At 40.7% G+C, this 19,981-nt stretch overlaps 2 protein-coding genes and 1 long non-coding RNA gene across 5 annotated transcripts in view; 2 read left to right on the top strand and 1 right to left on the bottom strand.

Moving 5' to 3' along the window:
- The window catches only part of LOC145441219 (uncharacterized), a 114,011-nt gene that overhangs the window by 9,266 nt on the left and 84,764 nt on the right, over window positions 1–19,981 (bottom strand). The gene's annotated exons all lie outside the window — the stretch shown is intronic.
- LOC145441214 (Golgi-associated PDZ and coiled-coil motif-containing protein-like) lies at window positions 1,356–8,007 on the top strand. The gene is made up of 8 exons (XM_080319032.1): window positions 1,356–1,997; window positions 2,988–3,155; window positions 3,302–3,477; window positions 6,230–6,383; window positions 6,640–6,732; window positions 6,807–6,971; window positions 7,119–7,242; window positions 7,681–8,007. The coding sequence occupies exons 1-8, from the start codon at window positions 1,779–1,781 to the stop codon at window positions 7,689–7,691; spliced, it is 1,110 nt and encodes a 369-aa protein (XP_080175158.1). The 5' UTR covers window positions 1,356–1,778; the 3' UTR covers window positions 7,692–8,007.
- On the top strand, window positions 11,136–13,491 carry LOC145442057 (putative deoxyribonuclease TATDN3). 3 transcript variants are annotated; one of them, XM_080320052.1, is made up of 6 exons: window positions 11,136–11,627; window positions 11,701–11,877; window positions 12,030–12,061; window positions 12,120–12,288; window positions 12,638–12,718; window positions 13,317–13,491. In XM_080320052.1, the coding sequence occupies exons 1-6, from the start codon at window positions 11,421–11,423 to the stop codon at window positions 13,485–13,487; spliced, it is 837 nt and encodes a 278-aa protein (XP_080176178.1). In that variant the 5' UTR covers window positions 11,136–11,420; the 3' UTR covers window positions 13,488–13,491. The 3 variants fall into 3 exon arrangements, with proteins under 3 accessions (XP_080176178.1, XP_080176179.1, XP_080176177.1); XM_080320053.1 differs by having other exon boundaries at window positions 11,138–11,627; window positions 11,698–11,877; window positions 12,641–12,718; XM_080320051.1 differs by having other exon boundaries at window positions 11,158–11,627; window positions 11,698–11,877.

Genomic DNA, 19,981 nt, shown 5'->3' with positions numbered 1-19,981 from the left:
CACTGTAGTCTAGCCAACGGCTCTGCCGATGCTGCAACGAAGTTCAGTGACTTCAGTAAGGATAGAGATAAGATAGACACACACACACACACACACACACACACAGTATATCACTACATACATACATTCGATCATATCACTGACGTTTGCACTTTGACTGCGGAATCGGAGGTCAATGGAATGCGAATGCGAACTGAGCAGCCATTGTTGTCCTATCCTGTAGTAGTATTTTGATTGTTCACCCAGCAGGTGGCGTTCGAGAGATGTTCGATTCTTCAGAAATCAGAACTGGGACTAGCCGTTGATGGCTGTTTGTTATACCATAGCTTTTATAAGGGCTATAAAGGCTATGGTTATACCATAGTGTCCTGTATGGTGTCGACATACGCAAATCTCACGGCTCAGTGAAATTGTATCACGTCGCAATTTCCATTAGACTACAGGCAATTTGACGGCCATTTTTGACCGGCTGCATTGGGATTTGAAAATTTAGGTCAGATTCAGAGCAAATTGCGAGTGATATGCCGCAAATTAGCACAGAAGTGAAGCACCGGCGGGTATTTCGGAGTGAAAAACGGTGAATTTAGCTCTGAGCGAAAAGATGACCTTTATTTTTTATTTTTTATTTTTAGTCATCCACCCGGCAACGTAGGGAGAAAAACAGTATTTTGGGCTCTGAGCGGAGTAGATGACCTTTTTTTTAGTCAACCGATCACATAGTGGGAAAATTCACCGGTTTTTGAGAATTCTTCTCCGGTTTTGCAAGTCTGAAATTTCTGAAAAAGTGTCCTCTTTTTAGATTTCCAAAATATGATAAGCCTACATAACAATGAAAAATTCGAGGCTGATTATGGGAGTTCCAGGGCCACGAGCGGAATAAAATTTATATTTTCGTAATCAGTGCAGAGTCAGCTTTAGATTGATACCCGTTTTACCAAATTTAATGCTCGGCCAGCCGGTCAAAAATGACCGTCAAATTGCCTGTAGCCAAATGGAAATTGTGCCGTGATACAATTTCACTGAGGCGTGAGATTTGCCTGTGTCGACACCATATAGGACACTATGGTCGACACCATATAGGACACTATGGTCGACACTATGCTTCCACTATCGTTCATTCATGCATCGCTGGTTACAGTTCCTCCATCACACTCATCAGAGATGAGCATGGATTAGGATTAGGTTTTGAAAAAACAGGATTTGTGAAATTTTGTCGGATTTGGATTGGATTTGGATTAGACATTTTATTCAGAACGGATTAGGATTTGGATTGGATTTACCTATTTTCTGGGAGATTGAAATGTCGTGTGGCGAATGCGACAAACTTAATTCAGATCAGTTATTAATGTACTTATGGTTACTAATTTATCTTGAATCAAGTGAATCGTTGGTTGTGAAAGAAAATTTTCGAATCCCTCCATTGCATAAATTAGTTTTTTTTCTGAATTTCTAGTTGAAATCGGATTAGGATTGGACATGGACTTGAATATGAAAAAGTTATGGATTAGGATTTGGATATGGATTTGAAGGTTCGGATTTGGATTGGATTAGGACATAGAAATTTCAAATCCGCTCATCTCTGACACTCATCCGCTCATCGTCAACGACTCGCTTACTTCATTGCTTCTCTTTTGAGTTCAGTAACTTTGATGTGCGCGGACGCTAACGTCGCTAACCCTATCGCCCTATCGCGCTTTTGCAGGGTTCCTTGAGCTGTGTTGTTGATAACCTAGTAGCTCCACAATCTGGTTCTCATAAGGTCTTAAGCACTTGTAACCATGAGCTCAGTTTCTATTCTTCTTTCGGGGATTGACACACTGGAAAAGCAGTTCGATCGATCCTTCGTCGATCTCGATACGCTACTGTCAGACCCGGATCTTGACGACCTGGATGATGTTCTTGCGGTTGCTAAAGAAAAAATGAATTCTTTGAGCTCCTGTTTCGCTCAAATCTGCCACAAGTCACAGAATGTTGTGCAGAAAAATGCCAAGCTAGAGGTGAGAACAAGTTCATTTTCCCTTGGTCAGAAGTGCTCAAATTTAATATATAGTGCTTGCTAGTTTGACTTGAAAATATTAAATGGCAATGAATGGATAATGAGCTCCTTCCATATTGAACAAAATTCGGAAGCCTCGGTGAACTTCAAAACTGTCCATGTGTCCAACTATAGCGCAGATGTAGGTGAGCAAAATGATTAGCTTGCAGGCTGCATTCAACATCTTAATCCATTTGCGGGCCGCACTGTATAAAATTGTGATTTATATATATAAATACTTCTGCACATTCACAGAACGAATGTACCTAACACGTGAGAATCGGTCTTTCCAAGCCTGCACTAAAAGTAGTAAACTGGAGTGGACAATGTTAAATTACACTTGTGGTCTGAAAGTCATCCCCATTTTGACTATTTGCAATGTTTACCAGTTGAAATCTTTTGAATGCGTTGGCCTTGAGGTCGGGCTATCATGGCATCAATGAAATAAAAATATACTATGGTAAGAATATAACATTTAATTATTGTGGTGAAATATAATAAGAAAAAGTTTGATTGAGTCCCTGCAGTAATTCGATTTTGAGTACGCATTCTATCAATATTTTCAACACAATTCTTCTTTCAGGGGCCACACAAAACGGTGTTATTGGCCGTAGTTTGCCTATACCTGAACTAGGGTCTAGAAGATATGCAAAGTAGGCTATATTACTAAGATTGAAAGAGTAATTGCCACAATAGCACAACAGTACACAACCGAAAAGTCAACCTCTCTCTTCCTTCAACCGTCACAGGCGATCCACGCACTGAATATCTACAACCATCGTCATAAACTGTCAAGCAAGCAATCATTCAATCAAAACTTAAGAAAATATATTAGTTGAATGATACAATTAGTCAGAACACGTATTCAAGTAGGCTTCCCTACCGACGATATCAGCATCGAATTCAATATCGACGATTTTTATATGGAAATCCTGTGCATATCATTTCACAGGCTGAGCTCATCAACTACCGTGCGGATCTCATCGACTGCCAGGCTGAGAGTGATACCTTGAGGGCGGAAACCAAATCGCTTTTGCGACAAGTTCATTCACTTCAACTTCAGCTTCACAGTACAGTGGCATCCGACTCTGATGATGCGACGAAGATTCGTGCTAATGTGGTGAGTCATCTGTCTTGATAATTCCAAAACATACCAGTCCTAGATTACTCCCGAATCCATCAGTGTCAAGTCCATTCCATCTGCGCTTCTAGAACACGTAACTACATTTTCTAACTTCGATCCTCCAACTTTTTCTGTCTGTTCAGGAGGAAGAATTGAAAACTTATCGCAAAGATGTTAAAAAGCAAGCCCTTGTAGAAGCGCAAATTCGCCAAATGCAATCCGACAATGAGAGGCTGAGAAGTTCTCTATCTTTATCCGAAAAAGAATTATTTGGTGCGAGGCTTGCTGCGAAATATTTGGATAAAGAGTTGGCTGGAAGGTATGTGTACAGGGCTGTCAAACATCTTTTGAGAAAAAAAAGTGTCCAAAAAACGGCCAAAAAGAGCCAAATTGTTGATAACGTTGCAGCATAGCCCATAGACCTTTTTTCAATCACCAATAATTCCAGATTAATATTGCTGTTACTGTTGTGGAACTCAGAATCCACTACAACTGTTGATAGTATTTTAGGACACCGAATCCAACTGCAATACCCGTTATTATTTCGAGCCTTTTGCAACTGAATGAACTTTCGTGTTATAATATGAGAGTTATGAAAATTTCACTGAGTAAATTTTTTCAATTTTAATCAACAATTAAGAAATAGTTTCTTTACATTTCAAAATTATTCAAGTTATATAGGCTACTCAAATTAATGTCCAGTTATGTTGAAGGTTTTTTTTCTTTGAAATTTTTACCAAACATTATTAAGACTATGAGGATACTCTTCGGGTCTTTTTCTGCTTCCAAGCCTCCAGTCCCCAATCTCTATTTTCAATTCCAACACAGTTTTACATTCAACAGGTACAGTTCCCATTTTACATCTTCTACAGTGTTTCCACTCGAATGATATGCACTGGCATAAACATTCTCAGCGTAATTCCCAAAAGACGTTTATTTAAATAGCTTGAATAGTCCAAGCCGACTGCTTCCAAAAAGAGCCAAATATTGAAAACAAACAGCCGAGGAGCCAAGCGAATTATTTGTGGGCCAACTGTCTCTAAAGAGAGCGAAATTTTAAAATTTGACCCCTAAAAGAGTCAATCTGCCAACCCTGATGCGTATAATCTCTGATTAAATTATCATTTTATACTGTGTTATGTATTATCAGATGGGATCAATAACGAAGTACTTCTAATACTATTGACGAAATTCAGTCTTCAGCTTTAAAATACCACCCTATGGGCGCCAAAGACCAACATTTGGACTGGGGAACGAATTGCTGTTTTGGTCCTGATTCTAGCAACAACCCACGCTAACATGATATACTTGCCATGGCGGCAAGTCCCAATGTTGAGTAAAGAATTGTGAACGATTTGCGCCCGTTTCAAGTAGAGTCATATGAGAATAAGATAAAGCGAACATAAAATTCTGCCTTCAACTTGATACAGATATTGTACTGCAAGCTGCCATTACGAGAAACGGCTTGGTTATGATATATATATCACCAGCTGTTGATTTTACCTGCTTCGTTGTGGAAACCTTTATGTATTATTTGGCAAGTACAAAATTTCAAATCTTTTTCCGGTGTATGTAAGCACTACATACGCCTACTGCTCGCCAAGCAGCAACGGTCAAACCTCGTTAACTAAGCATAACCAAACATCAGCACATAAGTTATTATTTTAAACTAGGCAGAGCGGAGACGTGTTGATAACCTGATATACGGCACGGCGGGTGTTCTTACAATCACACTAATGCACGTACAACGAATATCTATTTACTGTGGATACTTCTTATTTAATGACGAGCAAAGCTAATAGGCTGCTTCTGACAATATAATGAGTAGTGGCGAATCTGGTATGATATCTCTTCCTTGTTCACGAATGTTCAGTTCATGTCATAGTCCTTGTACAAATAAAAAGTAGTCGTTCTTCCACAGATAAATCGATTAGATATGGGAAGCAGCCGATTACGATTACTTCGGAATTTTTTCAAATGTAATCGATTGCGATTACAATTACTAATCACGATTACCCCATGTCTGGTTTTAGACTACTACTTCATAGTGTTCACTTTTTAGGCAAAATAGGCTAACTAGAATACTTCACTTTTTTACTTATTTGGAAATCACTGCTACTTTACTTACTTGAGTGGAAATTTACATTGTTTCTTCTACTTGGATGACTACTTTAATCACCTCTGTCTAATATACATATTTTATGTTTCTACATATTTTCGCACACTCCTAGACCAAGTAGGCCTGTAATGATACATTTGATACACCGCAAACATGACCCGATACAGACAGTAGTCTACACCGGCAATGTTACCTGAAATTTATAACTAGCTTAATGATGGTCATTACGATGACGATGATCATAATTGACATGAATTTCCTTGAGCTTACAAGTTTTAGACTAGCACCGATCCCTATTTGTAATGGTTTTGTATTCATATATTCCTACGGAATCCTACCTATGCACATGAAGATTAATGCATCAATGTAATGGATTACGATTACTACTGAAACTACTGTAAAATCTCTAAAAGATATGTCAATTACATGGAAAAATACATGCAAGGGAAATTAATAATAATTGTGTATATCTAATCCCTGTGCCATAAAAATAGATTTATTTGATCGCTGTAGTTATCCAGTGCTACATCTGGCATACCCGGTATCGTAACTTCTGCTCAGCGGATCGCTCCACATAGTATATCAGGAAAACTAGGACCTTGAAATCACAGACTCTCAAAATGCAGCAGTTGCATAAATAATATAATAGAATATTAATTTTGCATTAACTTATAAAACTTTAGGTGTTCCCTGCTCTTCGCTCTGCTTACTATCATGACGATATATCTGTTGTGGCATATGCATAATTTAAATATAGATAGCTTCTCTCTAAGCCAAGTAGTCCACCTGTGTTCCCTGCATAGTTGATGACCGATTGGTCCCAGAGAAAGATATTTTCCTGGGATAAATTTGAATTCAATAGCCGTTGTTCGTGAGGATGTTGAGCCTAGGCGACAATGCCCTCATTTTGTACAAGTAGCGTCACTCCATTACTAGATTTCCGTTCTTGCAGAATCCAGCAAATTCAGCTTCTTGGCAGAAACGTACAAACGAGTAATTTTCAAAAGATGTGGAGTCAACTGGAAGCAGAGATCCACCTTCATCGCCAAAAGACTGTCATAAAAGCTTGTCGCGGGAAAGAATCATTACCGGCACCACCCAGACAGGTATTACCACAAGTCTAATAGAACATGTGAACCGATGCTATACGATGTATATGATTCTTTGAACAGTGGCCATCATATATACCCATAAATATATATACATACTATACGGATGCAGTGCCTTACTACTACTGACTACACTATACAGTTTCTTTATCTTTACGCAAACATATTGTTAATTCATTTTATATTCCTTACCAAAATCGCATTATCGACTCGGTACTATAGTATATGCTGCAATATCAACTCAAACTTTCAGGACATATATTCCTCCAGCAATCAAGGTGTTGGCGAGATTAGGAAAATCGTACTGAAAAAGGATTTGCAAGAAGGACTGGGTATATCCATCACCGTGAGTTAATTACTGGACTGTGGACTGGTGAGTCAGTTAAAAAGATGTTTGATGATACTATCATTTTTACTCAGGGAGGGAGAGACCATGGTGTTCCAATTTTGATATCCGAAGTCCACCCTGGTGGAGTAGTCGAAAGATCCGGAGAATTGTATGTGGGTGATGCTCTGCTATCCGTGAACGGAGTATCGCTGCGCGAAGTTGTACATAAAGAAGCCGTCGAAATCCTGTGTAAAGAGGTATGGTCTAGTTTGTCATGGGGGGATATCCGTTTTGTAGATTAGGAGCTGCCACTACTATTTGATGATTCGAAGCCGTTATTTCTCAAATGTATAAAGTCTGCATTAACTCGTTTCTACGAATATTGATTAGTGGATGTTGAATAGGGCGAGCAACTCTCGATCGAAGCAGTGTATGTAGTTCCTGAAGGCGATATTGGCGAAGAGTCTGAAACTGTTTCGTCTGTCGAACTTGAGGAGTTGGAGAAATTAAGAGACAAGAGTCCGAATGGTAATCATTTATTTTATCACTCAATTGTATTGCAAGAGCATTTCAGCGTTAGGAATTTTTGAAATAACTTCAACTGTTAACTGAACTGTGATGAAGTGCCCTGCCTGTCGTTTTAATTGGCACTTCTAGAGGATGTCATCTTGTAGTTGAACAAGGCACGTTTTATTCAACTATTCAGTATCATATGGGGAGCATTTTCATGACCCGTTTTCGTCTGGATGTTGGCGTCTTTGCCAATGAGCTTCTGTCCATTAGTTCAACAATGTTTTCAGACAATTAGACAGCTGGTTGGATTTTCGCCATTTCTTATCTGCCAAGCTTCCTATTATCACTCGCTTGCAATATGACTCGGCTCTGTGATCGTATAAGAACGCTATTAGCTGTAGGAAAGCACAATGTTAACACGTGAATATTAACTGAGAGTATCATTTGTTGCAGGACCTTCGTGATGAACATTATACAAGATATTGCTTGTCAGTATCTGCAATGTTAACCTGCAATCAAGTTGATGAAATATACATGAAACTCAAACATATTATAAGATGTCTTCCCTGCAAATAACTGCATTTACTGTTCCGCGATTCTTTTTTATTGTGCTTCTTTGTAGGATAATCACTACCCAGAGTTTTTCTGACTATGTTGACGTTTTAGAACAACTTATGTATGATTTTCATTTTTCTTGCTATTCTTCAATGTTACAACTTATGCATGAATGTATGTGTTCAGGTAAATGTATTGATGTGAAACTACGTAGGAATTCCAGAATCTGGTATTATGTTTGTATGGGAAGGTAGAGAAGGCACAATAGCAGGGGTTGGCAATTATTTTCCTCCGCGGGTCAAATGAGAAGTTGAAAAACGATGGCGGGCCGAGTGAAACATTTTAGCTATATTATCTACTATCCAGGGTATTTTAATTTTAGTACTAAAATTACATTGTTAGTAAATGCTGCCCAGTGAATATCTACATAAAAGTTTTATGTTTTGAATTCCAAGCAACCTTTCGCGGACCGCGCTATGCCCAGGTCTGCTTGATAGCTTCCTGCTTTGCTGAGTTAACGTGATGAACGTTATCTTGTTGATATGGGATGTACAGTTTGTACAATGTACACGTGTTTTGGTGTTGGGGATGGAGTGGATGAATAAAGCATCTAACTATCTTTAGCATGCAGTGACGTACGGTCAGGTGAGGCACTGCCTGCAACTGCAACTCGTCACAAACAGCTCAAAATTTGTAACTAATAACTGGGATTAGTCAAATGCTATTGTCGCACTTATTCCGAAAATCTAAACATTTATACGTCAGGGACCCAATCTCCAAGGAATGTGAAATCAGGAATGGTGACGTGTAATGACCAGGTGAGGCACATATGGATTTGCCTCACTGATAGCTAACAACCTGACAATCACAGCGCAATGGTGTAGCATGAATCCTGGGGTTAGCGCAGAGCAGATACATTTCCTTACGTCTACAGACATGTTCCGTCCATATCTATATCTTGAATTGCGTTTGAAGAGTGCTAATATGTTAGCCTAAGAATGATGATGCTAATTAAATCAGCCTCCATTTTGGGCTTATATATTTGTAAACTCTCTGAACGGTCAGCCCCCATTAGCCTCACCGCTGTCGCTGATAGCATGTAGTGTAGAGCACCTGCATAAAGTATTAACAGCACCACGTTTCTCTGCGACGCGATCGGACCATAAGCGCATTGCTCATTGCCGCGCCGCCGATTGAGCAGCTGAGCAATCCTTGCTCCTATAAAGGTTGCGGCATATAGTAATTCTAGACGAAATATCTGCGTCACCATGCCAAACTCAGTCGCAAAGCAAAATGCGAGGCTGATTTTGGGGGATTACAGGGCTATGAGCAGAACGAAATTTATATTTTGGTAATCATCAGTACAGCGTCATATTTCGATTAATAACCGTGTTCTCAAATTTAGCGCTCGGCAAACCGGTCAAATATTGCCTTTGGCCAAATGTAGGGTTGCCATATTTTGAGATCTTAAATAGAGAACACTTTTCAAGCACCGGAGAGGAAAACTGGTGATGTTGCAAAATTTTCAACCAATAGTACGCCTACTCAGGATGACTCTAAATCAGGGGTTCTTAGCCATTTCTTGGCCGTGGCCCATTTTCCGTTTTAAAAATGTGCTGTGGCCCACCTGATGTCTTGGAGTCATAATCCTGTTTAATGCGTGGTCATGAACAGCGCTGATATGCCTATTTCTCTAAAATATGCGCAATTTTCTCTAACTGATGATATTTCAATCTCGATCTCCCGGGACATGAAATCGCGCTAAGCGCGAAAAAAAAATTCAAGTTGCATAAATATCATTCAACAAACGACCAACGAAATAATCTTGGGCCCCTTCGAGCTCCCCCAATTAGGGATATGGGTGCGGCAGTTACGACCCTGGTAGATCATAAGCTAGAACTCCTTTAGTGATACTATTGTGGGGAATATTATAATCATTCTGGGCCGGGTTCGAACAATTCATTGGTGAATTGGAGAAAGATTTTTCAATATGCATGATGTACTTTGTATGTCTTGTACCAGAACAACTGAAGTTGCGATGTCAGAATATTCAATGCAATGATACAATCAATCCCCGTGACTATTTCAGTATGTACAATGATTTCCAGGCCGGACATTTTAAATCGACTTCAAAGATTAATGCGCGCCGATAAATCCTCAATCCATTAAGATTTGTTGTTGCAGTGGTGCAGTATACCTCCGCCAGAAGTTGCTCATAATTTGCAATCATGGCCATGTTTAGCTTGCAATAATACGGCCTGCCGAAGTACGGTAAATCTGTACATCAATTGCACTTCATTGCGAGTTCATTGCATACCCCTTTCAACGGCATACGACATATGACCCTGCCGGAATACTCGGTTACTTCAACATTCTCTTCTAGTTATTATACGCTAGAAATTATTTTAGTTGCTGTTAGCCGTAGGTTGTCATAGCCAATTAATAGAAAAAGCCACTGTTTTTCCCGAACGTTTTCGATTTGTACAAGCTGACTTTATGCGTGCCACTATACGTCTAATCAGAGTCGGATGAAAAGCTTTATGTAGCCTACGTATAATTAGATAATACGAATGTATTTTTAGCGAATAACATAAGAAATATAAATAAACTTACAATAATTCTGAAATTTTCTAAATGGCTCTGTGGCCCACCTCAAAATACTCTGTGGCCCACCAGTGGGCCATGGCCCACCCTTTGAGAACCCCTGCTCTAAATAGAGGTCGATACTTTGAATCGACTCCCGATTCACCAGATTTTTTTACGGAACTCTGACGTTAGCAGCGTCGGAGTCGCATTTTTCATGCCAATCCTTGTCATACAAAAAATGGACAAATTCCAAAAACGAGGACATTATTGTGGTAATGGTAAGTGGTAACCCAAATGCATAGTATGACGTTATAGAAAGTCACTTTCTATAATGACGTGATCCAAACGCAGTGAGCCGTTCGATGCTGCTGTGTCCAGTGTCCTCACCATTTAGAACACTATTATACCATAACATGGCTATTAATGCTACATTATTGATAGGGTATAATCATAGCCTTTATAAAGGCTATGGTATAATCATAGTGTCCTATATGGTGTCGACACAAGCAAATCTCACGCCTCAGTGAAATTGTATCACGTCACATTTTCATTTGGCTACAGGCAATTTGACTGTCATTTTTGACCTGCTTGCCAAGCATTAAATTTGTTATAACAGGTATCAATCGAAAGCTGACTCTGCACTGATTACGAAAATATAAATTTTATTCCGCTCGTGGCCCTGGAACTCCCACAATCAGCCTCGAATTTTTCATTGTTATGGAGATTGGAATTCGGACGCAACAATGCTGTCTGGCGAAACGAGAGAATAGCTCAAGAGAAGAAGAGCCAGACAGCATTGTTCGGCATTGTTGCGTCCCAATGCCAATCTCCATAACAATGAAAAATTCGAGGCTGATTGTGGGAGTTCCAGGGCCAAGAGCGGAATAAAATTTATAAAATTCCATATTCTGACACGTGATCGACTGGATCTGCATCACTTACCCCACTTCAAAACAACAAGATGAGTGGCGATTTGTTTCGTGGTGTAAGCCTGGTAGTAGCTAAGCTGTATAACTGCGCTGGGCATAGTGATTCGATTTAGATATTGGTAAATGGAGGGCTATATTGACTGTCATTGTCATTTAGCGGACTCTCAGTTTGATCAGGATCTTACAGAGATCATAACTCAGGCACGGGACGCCAATGTCAGAGGTATTATTGTAGTTCCCGAATTTTACAACCAGTTTGAAAAGGTGCTTGGCATTTGCAATCGATATCGAGGTTTCTTATTTCCTTGTCTAGGAATCCACCCAGTTCAGGTTTGTTCATGAACTGCTACCAATTTCATTACTAAAATGCAAATTTTGGTTCCTTATTGTTTTGATTCAGAAGTCTGAAGATTCGGGTGAACGCAGTGCTATTCCATCTGACCTCTTAGACGCAGTACCATTCATTGAATCACATATTAATGAGATAGTGGGGGTTGGAGAAGTTGGACTTGACTTTACGCCATTTTATACCAAAGAAGAAGGAAGCAAGAACCTCCAAAGAATTGTTTTCAAAGAGCAAGTATGACTTGAGTGTTTCTGTTTGACATCTTTCATATAGCTGTATTGCATTATGAGGTTCACTGGCGATCTTCAAAAGCTCTTCGAGTTTCCATTGCTTTACTAACATCAATACAATATGTGTTAGAATTATAAATATATCTCACTTTTTAGATGGAGATGGCAAAAAAACATGACTTACCTTTGTGAGTAAAAGCTCTGGTAGCTACTGTTAGAGTTAAATCAACATATATTTTCTTTAAGAAATGTACACTCGCGCTCGGCTGGAAGACCAGCGATTCGTGAAATGATAGAAAATGGCATACAAAAGGCCGTTCTTCATGCCTACTGTGGGAATGCGAATTCCGCTATGCAAGGAGCTAGAGCTGGATATTATTTTTCCATTCCTCCTTGTATATCAAGAAGCGAACAGGTGTGCTGAAAATTTTGTAATACTCTATGCGCTAATAACACACAATGAGTTGAAAATTCCTTGGCAAATATGTTGCTTGTTTAAGCGGATATGAGGAATCTGAATATCCAATTGTTGAAATTATGCGATGAAAGCACTCTATTCGCAGGAATATCACTACATATAGATAAATAATCTACTGTGGAAGGAATCAAGTTTCCACTCATAATTTTGTCATCACTTACACATTTGCACTCGAGACCCGAGGTCATTGTAGATGTTCGATGTTCGACTTTATGCTATCAAATAGGAATGCTGTATTATTTTACTGTACTTAACTAGTTACTAATTATATTATTGTTTGTCTCAGAAGCAAAACCTTGTCAAAGCTCTGCCAATGGATCGAATTCTGTTGGAAACTGATTCTCCTGCCCTGGGTCCGGAAAAACAGGTATCACCATGTTATGGGTTGATGTTCTGGTGACCCGAAGATTTTAGTACGCTGTCTGATCAGTAGACCAGTACTTCCCAACTATTTTACACCCACAGACTGGTGCACTTGTAGTAACTATACTGCAGATCACCAGGAGTGTTGATTATATTCAATCTAGTTGTTGACACTCCACGTATCTCGTCTGTGTCTATTCTAATTCATTTTTTTGGTTGCTGCCTTCGCAGACATACTTGCTTCACAGAGATAGGATCACAATGTCGAAAAATGCAATTGAATTTTCATGATCTGTAGTTGCGATCCCTGAACATTACATCAAAATTAAGCATTTTACATTAATTGAATTAAATTGCACTAGATTCTATCTTGCCTTAATCCTCCTTGTATTGCTTGCACCCAATCATTTCAGTTTCACAACACCTTTGTCTAGTTCGGATCTTTGTCGCTTGGATATGACATTTTTGAATATTTGACTGCATTTTCAAAGTTAGCCTAGTATTTGACAGCATGTAGTAATCCAGGGGCTGAGAGTCACAGGTGTGGATGGGTGCATCGCAAGGAATACTTTTAGAGGTACTCAACTTGACCATCTTTTTAGGTCAGAAATGTTCCTGCCAATATCAGAATATCCTGCGAGTGGATTGCTCAGATCAAGGGAATGTCTTGCGAAGATGTTATGAAGATTACTTCAGAAAATGCACTTAAAGCGTTTCCAAAGATGTACGATTTCTTGAATACCGGCATCAATAAATACGCTGATCCCATATAAATAATGCTACGACCTAAAGGTTGTTTCTGTGATAACTTGTCTAGGAAAATAGACAAAAACGAGCATATAAAGAATTTGCTGGTAGAAGCCATGTATAAGCGAGTGCTATGCGCCCGCGAAAGAGGCCAAAACACGGGTTCTCGACCAGCGGTCTGTGGACCCCGTTGGGTACTAAGCACCAAATCAGGGAGATGCATTGTGGAATTAGGCCTATAAGCTGTCTAGAGCCCAAAAATATTTTGGAAATAGATAAAAAGTGGAATATTATCCGGTCAGCAGATTTATTCTACTCGAAAATTTTCTTGTGAGTGCGCTCTTTCGTCGTCTTCTCTGTGCTTCCAGTGTCGCTGTAAGAACAGCGACGCGGTTTTAAAGGAGCACATAATATCTTCCGACGCGGAATCGAGCCCGGGCGGCCCTGGTAGCAGGCGCATATCGTCACCACTACGATCCCCGCACCTGGACCTGGACGCAAGGTGTTGCTTGAACGACATTGTACTGGAATATGTTTTTGAGGACTGGAATTCGAAGAGTTGTATATGCGTGGAAACAAATTGTGAACTCAAATTTTGTCAAAGTTTCGGATACTGATTAGTGCCATGTGGGATTATAATTTTGCGATGTGCAGGCAGAGGTGGTCAAAGTAGTCAAGAAAGTTACTCAAGTACGAGTAGAAGTACTTCTTCCATAAGCAACCTAAAACTACTTGATATAGAAGTAGAATTGACTGACTTTAAATCTACTCCAGTAAGTAAGTAATTTTGAAAACGATCCTAGTTCGTTCGCATGGATTGTCAAAAGCTGCAAATTGAGCTAGATGCGAAAAGTGCCGAGCTTGATTCCTATTGATGCATACCAGAGGTATCCAATTTTTGACAGCATAAGCATTCGTCCACATCATGGGATGAAAATGATAGTATTAATATGGAAATGCGATACTAATCCTCTGTTTACTCGAGCAGCCCGTTTTGGAAAATATCATGGTATGGCGCCCTACCCCATATTATAAGGCCCCTATAGTTTAGTCGAAGAGCAATACGGAGAAGTTGTATTGGATACGGTGTAAACACTTTGCGCGATTAGTGAACGTTAATAAAAAATACGGTGGACCGTAAAAATTCCATATTGTGAAGAGAGGGAGAGATATGATATTCTTTTTCGCCTGCACCATCGAGATGCTTTGACGACGGAGTTGCGATACGGCCATGAGGTCATTTAGTCTGCGCCCCCGTTTTTTCCCTCTATGCTATCCGTGATTGCTGAGCGACTAGCAGGATAGCTGCGGATACCAATTTTCGAGTCTTTGATATGACCGGGCCGGGGATCTGACCCACGATCGAGAAGCCGGACACATAACCATTACACTATCTCGCTCGGTTATCAGCTTTATTTCCGGAAATTAAAGGCATACTCGCATACTACACTTATTTCTATACTTCAACAAGTATGTTCTCAAGACAAAATAACAGAAACTAATAATTAGAACTTAAAATATGATACTGGGAATTGAAAGTGAAATATAAATACTACTTCAAAAATCGGAAAATGTATGTCATGTCTTTAGTCGAGAAAGTTCCAAAGGTGGTATACTAACATCACATCGTTGGGTTATATTTTTCATCTGAACAAGTCACACACAATACACAATGCGATAAGACACAATGCGATATCATGAACAGATAGGAGGATGTCGAACGACACGCATCAGTAGCGATCCTTTACTCTAACATCCACCTCGGCCTAGAGTACCCGATGTCACAGTTCTTTTCGATCTTGTTTTGAAGCCGCGGCCCTTTCTACTAGTTCTTTCCATTTCTTGTGAATGCTTTCTTCGTCGGGTCTTTTTCTGGGCTTTTTGTCGCCGTAAGAAAGGCAGCGGCAGGGGAAGAGGAGCCCAGATAAACCTCCGACGGGAATCGTCCCGTTCCGTCTGCTTGGCACGTTTTTACACTTGCGTGCAGTGATGTTTGATTGCTATTGTTATCCCTTTCTTTCGATCCGTTAGTGGACCAAATTCTTGATTAAACCACGTCAATATTGCAAATCCCGTTGATTTTATATCGACACTAGATTTGACTTGCTACCACAATACACGTGTTTCGATGTACTTAGCTGTCCAGTTTGATTTCTACCCTTTTTTCATTATTTTTACGAGTGGTTGCCTACGTCACATAGATGACGTCACCACCACCACTTGAATTGATTGCGGAAGATAGATGTACTAGTTTCCTACCTAAAGGAAGGAGCCATCCATCATCTGTTTCGCTGCCTGCCACACGTGGCTTGATTGTTGCCTTATTATTGTTTGCATGCTTTTGTTGTTATTATATGTTCTTATTACTACTCGTGTTTACGGCGCGAGCATGTATTGGTTTCCTTGATATTGCTGCCGACTTATCTTCCAGAAATCGTATTCACGCCGCCGTGACCGCACCAGATTGCCGAACACCAAATGCTCACGAAAGACATTACTCGCTACCTGACCGCGATGCCCAAAAGACGCGCTGAATCGCTTATATCAAGAGCGACCTGGCTGAATGAATCGCATTCACGATTACATCGTGCGGTTCTAAGGATGCTGTTTCAGCCGGAATCTTACCGCACCATTTCCGCTTCGCGCTCGCGTCTCGCGCATCGAAAATCTACAAACCCGCTTGGTCTTTAATGCCATATCGCGATTACATATGTCCATTACATTGGCGGGGTTATCAATACATGAAATGAGCAGACTTCTGTTAATATTTCGGCAATTTGGCGGTTTTTCCCACACGGCTTTGTAACTTACTTTCGCATGACATGACGAACTGACTTTCCCGTTCGGGCCATTTATAGCGGCACATGTGTTCGTCACTCGCCCTAATGGATGCCGGATTCTTGGACATTGATTTATCCCTCAGAGGACCAATTTTAATGTGTTTTATTATTCCCCTTTTTATGCATGCATGTTATTTTGCTTGGCGACCATAACTACCGCCCTTGTCGGCAACCCGTTATTAATCGGATTTGGTTTCGGCCTTCTTAGTGATGACTAGAACCAAACACGGCTTTGATCGCGCCGATTTCTCAAGCCGCAGATTTTACTGGTAACGAATTCTCACAACTCTATTCGCATAATATGACTTCATCATGTCTCAGTCCCCTTACATCACTCCGAAAATAATTCCCCCCCTAATTGTCGACTAACGAGTTGAGTGATTCGGCTTTGCACGGACTACGATCTGAACGTCAAAGATTGCGAAGAGCTATGGCTGGAAGTTGATCACCCAATTGGAATTCACAAATCTTTTCTTGTGGCCGTATTATACCGTCATCCCACGAAAAACATGAACCAATTCGCAAAAGCGTTGGAGCGCTCACTGGACAAAGTCAACAGCGACAAAAAGATGTGTTTCATTGCGGGAGATATTAACATAAACCTTCTAAAACACAAAGGCAACGCATACTCCAACGCCGTCAAATCCGCCGGTCTCTACCAAATGATCACCGAGCCTACACGCATAACCGAAAAGTCAAGGACTTTGATCGACCACATATATACCAACTCGCGCGACATGGAAATCATTCCATTTGTCATTTCGGCAAAAATCAGTGACCACAGCCATATTGGTTTTCTATCACAAGAACAACAAAGGACACCCCCCGAAACATATCACCTCTGCAGACGACGAGAGTTAGTGGACGAAGAAGCGCTCGATGATGCCGCATTCAATCAATTTAAAACATCAGCCATCCCCCACATCTCCGTAAACAACTTTGACGAAAAATTTGTAGAGTTTATGTCTGCTATCAAATCACTGCTGGAACAATTTGCACCTCTACAGCGCCTTTCGAGAAGTCAAAGAAAATTGAAGCGAAATCCGTGGATGACCACAAAGCTGATTCAACTTATCCGTAAACGTAACCGGTGGCATAACCGAATAGACACCAAGAACTGCCCAGAACATGAACGAGAAAGATTTCGACGTTTCAGGAATCGCACCGTGCATCTCATTTCCAAGGCAAAAGCAAAGTACAATGAGAGATTTTTCAACAGACACATAAAGGACACTCGAAAAACATGGTCAGGACTTAACTCTCTCCTACATCGAAAACAAGGCCATAAGTCTGTTTCGGAAATTGTGAATTCGGATACCGGAAACAAACTTTCAGACCCCGCGGCCATCGCGAATCACTTCAATGAATATTTTTGTAACGTAGGCCCAAATATTGCTTCTTCTATTACAAAACCTGTGTCGGCCAGGTCAGAGGTGAGATCGATATCCCGGTCAATTGTGCTTGAACCTACGACCAAATACGAAGTAGAAGTAGCCATCCACAAACTGAAATCGCACAAGGCCGACGGCTATGACCAAATCCCATCATGGTTTTTAAAAATGATAAGCCTGCATATCGGTCAATATATGGCCCATTTTTTCAACTTCATGATAGAAAATGGAGTCTACCCAAGCTATCTAAAAAAAGCCAGAGTAGTCCCTGTACACAAAGCTGGGGATAGAACTAATGTCACCAACTACCGTCCGATATCCGTTCTCCCATGCTTCGGGATTGTATTCGAAAAGTTGCTCCTCTCCCGCCTGTCCTCATTCCTCGCAAAAATGTCTGTCATTTCTCCTCAACAATTTGGCTTCCGAAACAAACACCAAACCGCTCATGCCCTCCTAACAGTGGCCGAACAGTACTATGATATCTCAGAGAAGCGAAATGTGGGATGTAGCATTTTTCTCGACCTAAAAAAAGCGTTTGACTGCGTAGATCATAAAATTCTCATCTCGAAATTGGCGCGTTACGGACTTCGGGGCCCACAACTTGAGCTCATGAAAAGTTACCTCACTGGACGCCAACAAATGGTTGCGATCTCAGACACCTTGTCCTCTTCTCACCCGGTGACCTGTGGTGTGCCCCAGGGCTCAGTACTTGGACCGGTCCTTTTCACCTTATATGTCAACGACATTTTTGAAACCTCCTCATTGAACACCACACTGTTCGCTGATGATACTCACCTCCTCTCTTCCGCATCTTCGACGGCAGAGCTGGATGCCCTGACTGGTGACCAAATGCCCAAAGTCCATGAGTGGACGGCCCAGAATAACCCTTGCATAAACGCCTCGAAATCGCAATTGCTGACAGTAAATTCAAAAAATAACCTAACCGTTAATATCGCTGGTCAGCCCGTTTCCAACACAGATAATGCCAAATATCTCGGAGTTTTACTGGACTCGAACATGTCCTGGAAGAGTCATATTCAGTCCCTAGAAACTAAATTATCACCGAAGTGCGGCCTGTTCTACAGCCTTGGGCGCTTCATGCCAGCATGGGTTCTTCTGATACTCTTTAAATCCTTAATCCAATCGAAGTTACATTATGGCATCCTCTGTTGGGGGGCTGCCAGTAAAACTGCACTCAAGCCAATGCAGAAACTACAGCATAAAGTACTCCGAATCATAGCTAGGGCTCCAAAGGGGCCTGGCTGCCCATCCAATAAGTCGCTGCTGAAGAGATTTGGCGTCCTAAACATAGAAGATATGCGGAAACTAGAAATCGCCAAGTTTATGTATCAGTTTCACTGCGGTCGTTGCCCCGAATATTTCAATGACTTCTTTACCTCTGAATCAAAAGCGCACAAGTACAACACACGCGCGTCCACGTCGTCCAAATATCATATGATCGACCGAAAAGATCATCGCTCCATCAAATATGCCGGACCTGATGTGTGGAACAGTATCCCGCCGGCCATCCGACAGTCGACGAGCATGTCCACATTCAAGTCGAAATACAAGCAATTACTACTAAATAAATACAGTCCATCCTCAAGATTACCGGACCACGACTGACCTATCGATCTCGCTTCCCATGACATGCCGCCCTATTTCTTGTCGCATTCTTTTTCTATACTATCTTCTTTACTTTCATTCAGTGTGCATGCCTCCTCTTTACATCGCCTAGACCAAGGTGGGTGTCAGATTCCATAGACTACTCCTTGTCACTTCGACATCTTCCTGTCTTTTCATTGTATCGCATTTTTTGTGATGTATTGAACTGATAAAATTGCTAATAAACCAATGATGATGATGATTGTAACCCCAAATCGTCCCAGACTCGCAGATACGGGATTTCCGATGACTCCTTAAAACCGTTTTTCAAGTATGCCACGCCGTACACATTAACTTTATGCACGCATGGCGCGGTGGTTATCAATGACGCTACTCGCCCTTTACTTTATTGTCCTTTGTTTCTTATAATAATACAAAAAAACTTTGCCTTTTCCAAACCAGATCATTCCTTTTTTCCAAAACTTATCGATTTTATATTTCGACCTTACCGCGTTTCCATACGACTCCACTACAGTGTTCTGTTGCAAAATTGCATTTCAAAATCGTATCACCACCATTCACTCCATGTTACTGTCACTTCGTATTGTCGCTAATCACGCCTCTTTGAAGGGGGTAATGTAGAAGCTCTGGCTCCATCTCTCTCCTATCTGTTATGGTATAATT

The sequence above is a fragment of the Botryllus schlosseri genome, chromosome 6, assembly GCF_051294905.1.
Source record: "Botryllus schlosseri isolate E-star chromosome 6, Bs_hap1, whole genome shotgun sequence".
In the NCBI taxonomy this organism is placed as follows: Eukaryota; Metazoa; Chordata; class Ascidiacea; order Stolidobranchia; family Styelidae; genus Botryllus; species Botryllus schlosseri.
This window is presented reverse-complemented; position numbering and strand designations above follow the sequence as displayed.

What these genes read in the sequence shown, in the direction of transcription:
- LOC145441214 (XM_080319032.1), top strand. Translation starts at nt 1,779, where the DNA reads ATGAGCTCAGTTTCTATTCTTCTTTCGGGGATTGACACACTGGAAAAG. An exon ending in CGAAGATTCGTGCTAATGTG is followed by an intron (nt 3,156 to 3,301) that starts GTGAGTCATCTG and finishes CTGTCTGTTCAG; the next exon opens with GAGGAAGAATTGAAAACTTA. An exon ending in GACTGGGTATATCCATCACC is followed by an intron (nt 6,733 to 6,806) that starts GTGAGTTAATTA and finishes ATTTTTACTCAG; the next exon opens with GGAGGGAGAGACCATGGTGT.
- LOC145442057 (XM_080320051.1), top strand. Translation starts at nt 11,421, where the DNA reads ATGGAGGGCTATATTGACTGTCATTGTCATTTAGCGGACTCTCAGTTT. An exon ending in TAGGAATCCACCCAGTTCAG is followed by an intron (nt 11,628 to 11,697) that starts GTTTGTTCATGA and finishes GTTTTGATTCAG; the next exon opens with AAGTCTGAAGATTCGGGTGA. An exon ending in GAATTGTTTTCAAAGAGCAA is followed by an intron (nt 11,878 to 12,029) that starts GTATGACTTGAG and finishes CTCACTTTTTAG; the next exon opens with ATGGAGATGGCAAAAAAACA.